Here is an 11,893-nt window from a genome sequence, read left to right as displayed (position 1 = left end):
TGTTCCCATATCTCCAACCACAGCAGGAAGGGAGGAAAATCAGTCCACATATAAACCGTTTAACCAATTGGGTATATTACATGTTGACAAAGACAAAGAGCAGACCCTAGGGCCTACAAAACCAGCCCCACTCCCAACCACAAGGTTGAAAGTCATAGGGCAGAACATTAAGACTCCTTCATAAATATGAAAATAGATTAATCAACTGGAAAGGATCTTTGAATAGGTTAGCTAAGAGCCATGACCACCTCGCTGCCTTACTCTCCCCTTGCATAGAAATGCAGTGACGTGGTCTGACTGTGTAAGTGCAAACAGCAATTATTCAAGTGTCTTAGACATACTGGCAAGAAGCACCCCAGTGTTCAGGTCCAAGAAATAGTCATGCCCTTTACGGCCTCCTGGTCAGCTCCAGGTTCCATCCGGTAGCTTATATGCCCCAGAAAAGGGCAAGAGACAGACCTGGGGTAGAAGGAGAACCTGGGGTAACAGCTGCCTGCCAGCTCAAACTAGAACTAAGAGTCTTCTGGTCCTGTCTGCAGAAGTGCATTGGGGGGTCAGGTAGAAGCCAGAGTTCTTTGCTGGATTTCAGAGCCTTGGTATCAGCTGTTGGCCCTAACTAGGAAGGCCTCTCACTGCTGCCTCCCCTCTCATACACAGCCGTTGGGCACTGGGAGCCCCCAAGTCAAGCCTGGCTTGGCCTAGCCTGCCTGTTCTGTGGGCCCCAGGGAAGAATCTAGGCTGTGCACCAAGTGGGGGTGAGGGGCTGTGGCTTCAGTTGAAAGTCCATCCTCACGGTGAAGCAGGAATTAACCCTTCTCACCCATCCTGCTCTCCCTGGGTTTTCAGGCCTATGCCTGAGACAGAGAAGGGGACTGGAGCCAAGCCTCTTGGCCTTTCTTCTTCTACCTCCATCTCCTCAGAGGTACCTGCAAGGCAGGGACTGGCCCCCTGAGGCCTGGGCCCAAAACCATTTTCTTCCTGGGGAGTGGAACAGTCCATGGCTTCATGGGCTGGAGCAGCTGGTAGGGCAGGTGCTCGGAATGGTGGTATATCTCTTACTTTGTACTTGAGACTACTGAGACGTGGTGGGGGCCCATCAGACAGTGATTCCTCTTGACCTACAAATGGACAGGCCTCTTGATGCAAGAATTCTGGTGAACCAGGCAAAGAACGCCACCGGCGTGCAGGTGGGGCCAGGGGTTCCTGCCAGTAAGCCACAGGCAAAGTTCCAGGTCCTGGTGCATCCAGGTCAAATACGAGGGAGATAACAGACTTGCTGGGCAGGTCAAAAAACTTGATCTTGCCACCCTTGAGGTCCTGGCGGGCGCTGAAAGGGTTGATTTTGGGTGTGTGGGCAGCGCCACCTCGTGGCTGGTAGTAGGGGTCCAAGACATTCACTGTACGTGGGGGCTTGTGGGAGAAGATGTCTGATTGGCTTCGAGACAGCCAGATAGTACGTCTTGGGCGTGGGGACTTGGGAGGGATCTTGTCATCTAGTGAGCTCAGTCGCTTCACCCCAGGTCCTTTTTCCAAGAGTCCTGAAGAATAGTAAATTAAGTAAGGGTTACTTTCACTAATCATGACACAGCAGCAGTATACAAAATGTTTTGTTTTTTTTTACTTGAGAAAACAAAGTAGGTGCTGTGTCCTCATTTCACCAGTGAGAAAACAGACACAAAGAAGGGAGGCAATATACCAAGTCAAAACTCTTGGAGTTCAGTACTTTTTCCATTGTCCCCTTGCCCCTGCACCTTTCTTTTGAATGTGGAATCACAGCCATAGAGGGGAAGACCCCACAACCAAATTTCCTCCCTTGGGATCAGCTTGGGCACTGGTCGAATCTCTTACCCTTGGCTGTGGGCTGCAGCTTCCTGTCCCTCTCCAGCTCTTCCTCCTGTAGGCGGCTCAGAATTTCCTCCAGGGTCTTCTCAATCTCCACAAAGGATGGGCGCAGTTTGGGGTCCATCTGTAGTCCACAGCAGCCATTAGCCCTGCCCTCCTACCTTCCACCCCAAGGATAACATTTTAGTCTGTTTCTAGCATCTTTTAAGCCTCACATGCAGCTCAGAGATCTTTTCTGAAGGCCACAGACCATGAGGATAATTCCCAGAGCTAAGATCAGGGGAGATGCTATTGTCTAATACCCTCCCCTATCTTAAACACCCTTTCTGTGTCTTATTCCCTTGTCCCCTTGTTTGGCACAGGACTCTCCTTGAGGATTTGTTCTGTTCTTTCTTGAGTTCTGCAGTTAATGTGTTTCTTGAAGCTACCTAGACAGCCCAGCTACTCCTTGGTCATAACAGGTAGGTCCTGCCCCAGAGCTGTATGAAATTAAAGCTAACAAGATAGGCAAAGTGTGGTGGGTCTACCCTGCAGGCTAAGGACAGGATATTACAAAGCTATTTTCCTTTCCTTGGTCCAGGGCTCTGGAGAGTCTGGCAGGCCAGAGGATTGGGGGGAAAGGGCACTGCCATTCATCGGTGAAAATGAGGCCCTTCGTGAAGCTAATTAAGGAGCCCCTCCCTATAGTCTTAATCAGGTGAACCCAGCCCCTGACCAAAACCAGAAGCAGGTAGAGACACTCACATTACAGCAGTTGAAGGTAAGCTGCAAAAAGTCTGGGGGACAGTCTCCCACCATATGCTGAAAAGCGTCATAGTCCAGCCCGAAGTTCTGTGCATGGGTATGGTGGGGAGGGAACAGAGGACATGGGCAGAAGAGTTATTAATCCCTCCATCCATCCTGGCCTGCTCAGGAGAGGCTGGGAATTGCCCCTGAGAAATAGCCACACAGACTAAGTTCCACCCCAAGAACAAAACAGTTCCACTGTCTCAAAAGCAGCCCCACCCCAGTGGCGCAAATACCCATGCCTGCAGCTCACCTCTGTGCGGGGAAGGTAGTCCGGATCAGCCTGGATGCGGGCGATGATCTCACAGAGGATGATACCATAAGAGAACACGTCCGCCTGGTGGGTAGTAAGACCTCAGTTTCCCTCTCAGTGGGGCAAGAGGTGGGGTTTCTGCACCTCATGTCCACCAGCACAGGTCCGGGCCCGACTGCCCACATTTCATTCAGTTCACTCACTGGGTAGCTGCCAGGTACCAGCCCTGATCCTGTTTGTAGATTCTCACCCTGAACATCATAAAGGGTGATCCTGGACACTGCTAAGAGTGTATTCTGAGAACTGAGCCTTGGTTCCCTAGACTCACCTTCTCATTGTAGGGCTCATCTCGGAGAACTTCAGGTGCCATCCAGAAGGGTGAGCCCACCACAGCCAGCTTCTCACTGCCCCTGCTGTGGGGTGAGATTATAGGGAAAACGAGCTTGCTATTTATTGGCTGGTACAACAGGACACCTGATGGGAATCCTTCCCCGAGGATGGGTGCAGACTAGGACTGACCAAATTTAGGGGGCTGAGGTTGAGCTGTGACCTGGCCCCTGGGAAGGAAACTGGAGTTTTCCCTTTGCCTTAGTCCCTTCTGTAACCCCAGCACCCATTAAGGCTACCCACCTGACATCAGGAATCTTCTCAGCCAGGCCAAAGTCAGCTACCACTGCAGAATAACCATTTTCATCCCTCTTTATCAGGCAGTTCTATGGTTCCCAAAGAAAAAGACAGTGTGGCTCAGAAGTGGGGCCTAGGCTGCCGTAAAATCACCACCACCCCTCCCTGTCACGGGGCACCTTGCTCCTTGAAAGTATACTCTTAGGCTGACTCTGGTGATCAGACTTAGGGGTTCTGACAGCCATGTGAGATGAGTTAGGCCTGGATCTTGGGTGGCTGCCCTAGGGTTCATATCACACTCCCAACACCAATACTTATCTTTGCTTTCTATGTGCTAGGCATGGTTCTAAGTGCTAGAGATATGTCAATGAATGAAAACCCTTGTCCTCTTGGAGCTAACAACCTAGTGGAGGAAAGACAGACCATCAGTCCCCTGGCCTCCCTCCCTCTTTTCCTCAGAATGTTGAGACCAAAGGCCAGGCCTGACCTTGCCAAGAAATGGAAGCATAGGACAAGCACCCAAGGCTACACTAACTTTCACTGCCCACAGGATTACACATAACTTTCTCTCTGGTATTAAAAGCCTATGATCTGGCTCTAACCAACCAGCCTACTACCTCTGCACCAGCCCCCTTCTACCCCTGGTGCCCCTATGCACACATCTTCATCCAGACTTGTCACAGACATGCTTGCCTTGTGAGGCCTGAACAGCCTCTTCAAACCTTTGCCTTTGCTTATCCTGTTCCCTTCCATTTGGAATGTTCTCTGGATTCTCCTTTTCACCTCAGAAAATTTTGTGTTTTTAGGCAAGCTACCTTTCCAGCTGTGCCCTCTCCAGCTCTTACCTTTATGTCTGCTTCATCTCAACTCCTTTAACTCCTCCTCTGTGCCACTTCCTCTTACAGTCTAGCAAGCTATCACCTCCTCAGGAGCAAGCTCTGGTTCCCCACAGTATTCAACTCAAGAGAGGCTCAGGTCATGCTCACTGAGCAAATGCTACTGTCTCCAGAGAAAGGATGACCCCAAACAGCTCGTAAATAAATACAAAGCAGCAACAAACTCTCCCCAACCAGCTGCATTCGGAACAGCCCTACACCACTGTGGCTCAGGAGGCACCTTGCTTTACTCCGCTTCCAGAGGCAGCAGAGAGTATGGATCCTTGGCTCACAGGGACATTTCTGGGGCCAGCAAGGCCCTATCTGACCCAGACCAGCCATTGCCAAATCACCTCCTGCTTAGGTCACATTAGCTACAAATCAGTCCCTTATTCTGGCCTGGATGGGATCACACTGTTCTCTTTCCCTGAACTAGAAAAGACTTGTAATTTCATCACACCCTCTCCCACCCTGGATCCCATGTAGACAAGCATCGTCTCTGGCTTTCAGGAAGGAAAGTCCTTGTGCTTGTCCTGCTGTGAGCCCTCCCATCAGTCCTGCCAGCTCAGCATCCTCCAGCTCCTTGACTGTGAATGTCTGTGGGGCCCCAGGCCAGCTTTAGAATTAGCCAAAGTCCGGGCTATAGAGCACTGGCCTAGGAGGCAGTGGCAGCTCAGATCTGTCACCTATTTCTCTCCCCTCTTCCTTCTATTTTATTAATAACTCAGGCTCCTGTCTCCAAGGTGCAGTCTAAAATCTTATTTACTATTTGCCTTACAATCCCTCAGAAATAACCTTGTTCAATTCATCTTGGGAGCAGCAAGTAAGGAGCATGGCCACAGTACACTGCCTTGTCAAAGCTGCTCAGTTTCTGCTCCATTTTCACATTCGTGGAGACCCGTTTATTCACTGCAAACCACCCATTCATAAGTAAATGACTTCACAGTAGCTTCTCTGAGTGGCCGAGAAATGGCTAAGGCAGAATGAACAGAGACCCACAACATAAGGCAAGGTGGCACCTGCCTCTGATCTGCACTGCTCCTCTTAAAGCTTCTCCACAGCCAATAAGTGGGCACCAGAGACAAAGACAAAGACAGGATACTGAAAACCAAAAGGGCCAAACTTTAGTAGTCTAAATCTCAGGTGATAAGGAAAATGGGGAAGAACCCTGACCAGGATTAGCCCTGTAAGGTTTTCCGACAAACTCCTAAGCCTGCCTTTAATAGGGCCCAGGCTAGTGAGGTTTGTCTGGCAACACTTGCTGTTTCTACTTCCTTATCTCCCATTCACTCTTCGCTGGCTTCAGCTGGAAGTATTATCACGGAGGATCCCAATGAGTTCCATGGTGTTAAGCTCAAATGCTGGAACTAGTGCTTACATTACTGAATCATTCTGTTGTTAACATTACTGATTTCTTCCATCAGTGTTTGCAGGTATCCTTCAGAAACTGTATTAGTACTAGGCTCGCAGAGAATAATCAGTTGTCCTGGAGCTAAGTGGTTAGCTATTAGAGGCTGGTTAGAGGCTATTGCCGTTTCTTTTTTATTCTTTTCTCCTGGCTTCAAGGACAACTACAATTCTGGATTTTCTTCTCAGTCTTTGGCTACTCTGCAGACCCCAATGCAGGCTCATCTTCCCATCCTATGAGGATGATGCTCTCAGGATTCTATCTTGGGCCTACAGCTCTCGTGCTCTTTTGTGGAGGCTATTCCACATTTCTTTTCTAATTACCACCTTTGTGCTGAATGACTCCCAGAGGTATATCCTCAGCCCCAACCTTGATCCTCAAACTGCAGGTTTGCACAGCCCACCTATTTCTGGGCATCTCCTGGATTACTCTTACTGAACTTCATACATGCAAATCTAAACTCAACTTTCTCTCCCCAAAGCTAAAATTCTAGCTGTATTTTTATGTCAACTGGTACTGCCATTTTCCATCCAGTTTGTTAAGCTAGAAACCTGGGATGTATCCTAGATTTTTACACTTACTCCAGCTAATTTTCGCATCTAAAGGTTTTTTAAATCAGGCCCTCCTCCTTCATCCTTACTTCTATTGCCCCTGAATATTGCAATACTCTTCTAACGGGTCTCTGTGGCTTGGTCCAGTCTTGATCTCCATAATCCACCTTCCTCATTCCCATCAGCGTGATCTTCGTGAAGTGCAAAGCTAACTGGTACTCCCCTATTTAAAAGCCAGCAGTAACATATTGTGTGATTCCATTTATATGAAATGTCCAGAATAAGCAAATTCATAGAAACTAAAAATAGATTAGTGTTTGCTGAGGGCTGAAGTGAGAGGGAAATAGGATAAGGGGTTTTCTTTTTAGAGTGATGAAAAGTTCTGACATTAGATAGTGGCGATGGTTGAATATACTAAAAACCACTAAAAGGTATACTCTGAGAGAATGGATTCTATTTTATGTGAAAGTATATCTAAAAAAGCTGTTACTTTAAAAAAGCCAATAATAGTTCTTCATTTTCTATCTATTAGATAAATTCCAAGTCAGAGAATCTAATATGACCAGACTCCTCTCTTTTCAAGTCATCCCCTACCACTTTAACCTCACAGTCTGCACAGCACATTGTTTATGCCTCCATGCCTTTGTTTACGCAATTAATTTCCTTTGGTCTGAAATATTAGCCACCCCCCTTCTCTACCAACACACACAATACTTACTAATTAGAATTCAATTTTCAAGATTCAGCTCAGGCATCATCTCTTCCAAGAAAAAAGCTTTCTCAATATCCTCAGGTCAGGTAAAAATTCAAAACATTCTATACATTCTCTTCTCTCTAATCTTAACATTTGCCATCATAACAAAAGTATTTGTACCTTCCCATGGCTATAGTCTGTAAACTACAGACTATAATAAGCTTTAGGAAAGCAGGAGTGTCTTAAGAGGAAGGTGGCCTAAAAAATATTCCCTGGTCCCCTGGCTAAGGGAAAGATTGCCTACTTCTGTTTGTGTAAAACATTTTTTACAAACACAAAGCAATTGCAAATGCTTCTTCAAAACAATACTTTCAGGTGGGCATATCTGAGATTTTTAGATTTGAGATGAGAAAAGTGAAGTTTCAACTACAAGCGGTAAAAAAATCCAGGTCTCCTGATTCTAAAGCGTTCCTACCTGATGCTTTTGGACTTTCCATAGGAGCAGGATGAAAAGCTTTCCACTGGAGACAGCAAGGCCACGGCAAGGACAATGTAGTCTTAAGAGAGTGGCAGTATGGGGGCCCATGGAGAAGGCAGCACTGTTGCGCAGGCAATAAAATAAGACCCTTCAGTGGGGACGCAAGCCCCTACTTCCAACATGCTGCCCTTCCAAGGGCATCTAGTGTAATGATTACATTTCTCACCCAACTTGGACATGGCCCCAGTACAGACTACAAAATATGAAACTCAGACCACTGTGGGATTTTGCAGAAATCAGACCAGTTTTCAGGTTGTGTGGGAAACAAGGTCCATCAAAAAAAGAAAGAGAGAAAGAAATGCCTTATTCAAAAGTATCCTTGCTGGAGTAAGCAGCAGACAAAAGAGAGACCCAGTCAGACTACCCTGAGGTGAGAGGTGACCTTTTCAGGTTCAAAAAGAGCCCGGGCATTGCTTTGTCCTCAAACCTATTACATGTTTTCCTCTTTGGGGGCAGGGAAGGATCCCATTCATCTTTTTATGTCCAACCTGGCAGACACACAGAAAGAGCCAAGCAAAAGTTTGTTATATAAAAGTTTGGACTATGACTCAAGCAACTAGGCTTCTTTCAAAAGCGTATGTCAAAGGCATACACTAATCAAACATTCAGCTCTCGATAGTGGGGACTGAGCTAACAGCAGACTCAGAGGGGTGGCAATGAATGCATTTCTGGAGCCAACACAAATCCTTCAGTACTGGGCCAGAGTAGACACCTGAGAGCACTTTCTGAGGTCTCCTAGAATAACTGCATCATCAATAGTGGCACTGAGTAAAACCAACACAGCACAAGGAGATCAGAGACTGAATTGCCCGCCTAAATGCCCCCAGAAACTATTTAAACCTTAGAAGGTTATTTGGTTTGCTGTCCCATCCCTTGCCTTCCGTCTCACCATGTGAGTCCATATCTTTACCATAGCTCTTATGTACTAATCTGCTCACATACCTGCCTGGTCAACTAGCCTAAAGCCCAAGATGGCCCTGGTGGGTGTGGCTCAGTGGATTGAACACTGGCTTGCAAACCAGAAAAGGTCACTGGTTTGATTCCCAGTCAGAACACATGCCTGGGTTGCAGGCCAGGTCCCCAGCTGGGGGCTTGTGACTAGCACAACCCATCGATGTTTCTCACCTCTCTTTCTTTCTCCTTTCTGCTCTCTCAAAAATAAATAAATAAAATCTTTAATAAAATAAAATAAAAGCTCAAGGATGGTACAGATTTGGTTCCAGTCATTTCTATGTCCCCAACACCATGTCCTCTAATAGCACAAGATAAATGATTCTCAAAAGCTCATTATAAAAATCAAGTATAGAGTGCCCTAAGAGACGCTCTCCACATCCCTCCAGCATTCAACTTGTTCCTAATTCATGCTGTTTTAAGTCTCTGAAAGTATCATTTTCTGTCCTAGTTATTGTGTGGTACTGCCTAAGACCATAGTTAAGATATAGGCTTTTCATACCAGTGGATTCATCAGAGTGGCTTCTTTGGAGTCAATGAAAAAATAATAATAAAATATATATATACACCAAAAACCAAAAATAGAGTTACAATTCATAATTCATACTCCTAAGGGTAACCAAACATATTGGTGCTTGCCTGATCCTGGGCAGCAATCGTAATAAGCAGGAAGAAACTATTCTCTCAGCTGCCCCTAAGAGCCAAGCCTCATGCACAGTGATACCAGCTACTCCTAGAGCTACAGGTAAAAGCCTGTGTATGGTTATTACCACTTCCTGATAGAGCTCACGAACCGAACGTTTGAAAAGCCACATTACCTTTCACTCCTTCTAAGTAAACTATCAGCACCACTACTGCACAAAGTTGTGTCAGGCTATTTCTCAGAAGTAATTACAAAATTAGACTGAACAGCTGCCTCTGACAGCTACCCGGACAGACTTTCCACTCTTGAAAACAGTACTGCAGTAACATGTGAATCTTGCAAAGGCAATGCTGCTTTCAGGAGGCACTCTGCTAGGTTCTTGGCTTTTGCCACAGGCTCAGGATTATTTGGAAAAAAAGGATTGTCTGCTTCTCTGTCATGGTCTACCCACCTGGAACATGTTCTCAATGCTTTAAATCCCTCCTATGAGTTCTGCTCTGAGACGTCCAGACTGATTGCTTCTGAGAGGTCAAGGACAGTATTTTATAGACTGGGAACCTTGAGGCCCCAAGGGCACTGAATTCATTTGGAGGGGTGGGACAAAATTGGGTCTGGGACTCAAAATCTCAGCTCTCAAGCAGATGTTTTGGCCTCTGTGCCACCAAACGCATTTTCTGAAGGAGAACCAGGAAGGCCCTCCTCTGACAGGCTCTGTGCTAGGTGCGAGACAAAACACAATAAAACAAACAAACAAATAATACGAAGCAAACCAACTATTGTACTTAAAGAAATCAAACTCAGACCCAAGGTTGGCAATGAGGAGATATTTTGGACACCTCAAAGCCCTGCTCTGTCCCCTAGCCTTATTTCTCCCTTGAGGCTCCTTATTCTCCTGGTCACTATCACCACAATCCAGGTCTTCCAGGTGGGGCTGCTCTGGCCTAGGTGTGGACATTCATCCTTCTCCCTAATCCTGGCCACACAGTTACAGTGAGGCTGAGATTCAGACAAAAGGTTAGAGATGATGAAACGGCAATGAACACAGTCTCTCCTATTGGACAGTCTGCCTTATAAAATTTCCCTGTTTTTCTTCAACTTGAGATTCCCTAAAATGCACTTCCTAGCCTGTCTCCAGTTTGTGAAGTCATTTGTTCTTATCACCTGGAAGTATCCCCAATACTTCCTTAAAGTTCAGGCCCAAGAAAGCACAGCCCTGAGAGGCACACTTCTTTCTCCTAAACTCCTAGTTTCTTGTCTCAAGCCACTGGGAGGCACTAGAAATACCTACTCCCAATTAGGAAAAACCAAAGGACAGTGGTCTTACCCTATAGTTGCAAAAAGATTATAGTCATTAAAAATTTTTTTAAATCCTTGCCCAAGGACATCTTTCGATCTTTTTCTTTTCTTTCTTTCTTTTTTTTTTTTTAAGAGAGAGAGTACGGAGGAGAGAGAAACATCGATGTGAGAGAGAAGCATAGATTGATTGCCTCCCATATGTGCAGCCTGGGGGCATCGTATGCTCCTGGACCAGGAATTGAACTTGAAACCTTTCAGTTACCGGGTGACATTCAACCAACTGAGCCATACCAGCCAGAGCAGTTACAGTCATTTTTACAACATGACAACCCCAGAGAGAACCACACTTGTACATTATCACAATGGGACAAAGTATTTTGGAAGCAGAGAGAAGTAAATGATGAGCTTTTAGAACCTCTTAGGGGAGCTTTTCTCCAGAAAGTCTAGTGATATTTTTTTTTCTCTGAAAACCTATATCCTATGGCTGAACACTCAATTGTAAATTACTGTGGACTGTTTTTTAATTATTTCCCAAGAAGACTGTGGTACCTCTAGGTCAGAAATTGTCCTTTTCTAACAGTCCTTCATCCATGGTGCCAGGCACAGGAGACACTCATTACGTGTGGGAGAAATGTCTGCATGTCATGACAAGATAACTTGTCATGATCTCACTCTACCTTGGAGGAAAAGATGCTCTCTGAATAGGAAGCAAAGATTTGATTTTGCCTGCATGCTCGAGGTGAGGTGAGGATATCAACTTAAGGCAGTATCTAAATTGACACGACCCTACCTAGTTGCCTAGAACAAGTGCCCCTTTCCTAGTCCTGACTTTCTAAAGCAATCTAGGAAATAAAAAAGGCTGACGAAGAGAAAAGATACCATCTTCCACATCCCAAATGTCCAACTGTCCAGTCCTTGCAGGTACCAATGAAGACAAAGACTTCCTCATAAGTAGGCCTCAGCTGGTCACCAGATTCTACCTGCCAGCCTTAGTGTTCCTTTGTTAACAGTGCAGCTGACTACAAATAGCCCTTCAATCACCTCCCCCAGAGCTATTTTCTGTGTAGTATGTAGTTTATAAAACAATGGCCAGGGTCCCTTCTATTTGGGACCCCTGACCCTTTTGTTTTTCTAATAGAGAAGTACTTCTATTCAGACAGTACTTCTATTTGGAACACTACAATCATTCCAATGTGAGGCCAGAAACTTACTTCTCTATGCCTTATTGGCTCTGAGAATACAGCTTGCTTTTGTTCCCTTTGTATACTTTTTCTTGTAACAGTCTCTTTTACCCTGGTCCATGACAGAAGAGGTGTAGGAGTGTGTTTATGCATGTATGTGTGTGTCCACATGTATCTGTTGAGGATGGGGAATGAAATGACAGCTTTTCTTGGGCAGGTACAAAACTTCCATATACCTCCCTAGATGACTT

At 45.9% G+C, this 11,893-nt stretch overlaps 1 protein-coding gene across 5 annotated transcripts in view; it reads right to left on the bottom strand.

Moving 5' to 3' along the window:
* Positions 1-51: 51 nt before the first annotated feature.
* Positions 52-11,893, bottom strand: part of TESK2 (testis associated actin remodelling kinase 2) — a 111,851-nt gene continuing 100,009 nt past the window's right edge. For 4 of the 5 annotated variants that reach the window (XM_037149235.2, XM_037149237.2, XM_037149240.2 and 1 more), the window contains 6 exons: positions 3,512-3,594; positions 3,210-3,294; positions 2,882-2,965; positions 2,587-2,673; positions 1,849-1,999; positions 52-1,538 (listed from right to left, as the gene is read on the bottom strand). In XM_037149235.2, the coding sequence (XP_037005130.1) occupies positions 817-1,538; positions 1,849-1,999; positions 2,587-2,673; positions 2,882-2,965; positions 3,210-3,294; positions 3,512-3,594 (1,212 nt within the window). In that variant the 3' untranslated portion in view covers positions 52-816. The remainder of the gene's footprint in view (positions 1,539-1,848; positions 2,000-2,586; positions 2,674-2,881; positions 2,966-3,209; positions 3,295-3,511; positions 3,595-11,893) is intronic. The other variant, XM_037149236.2, reaches the window with a different exon arrangement.

Source organism: Artibeus jamaicensis, unplaced genomic scaffold (assembly GCF_021234435.1).
Source record: "Artibeus jamaicensis isolate MK-2021 breed Jamaican fruit bat unplaced genomic scaffold, CSHL_Jam_final scaffold_847, whole genome shotgun sequence".
Taxonomy (NCBI): domain Eukaryota; kingdom Metazoa; phylum Chordata; class Mammalia; order Chiroptera; family Phyllostomidae; genus Artibeus; species Artibeus jamaicensis.
The sequence above is the reverse complement of the archived record's forward strand: the minus strand, read 5'-3'. Positions and strand labels throughout refer to the sequence as shown.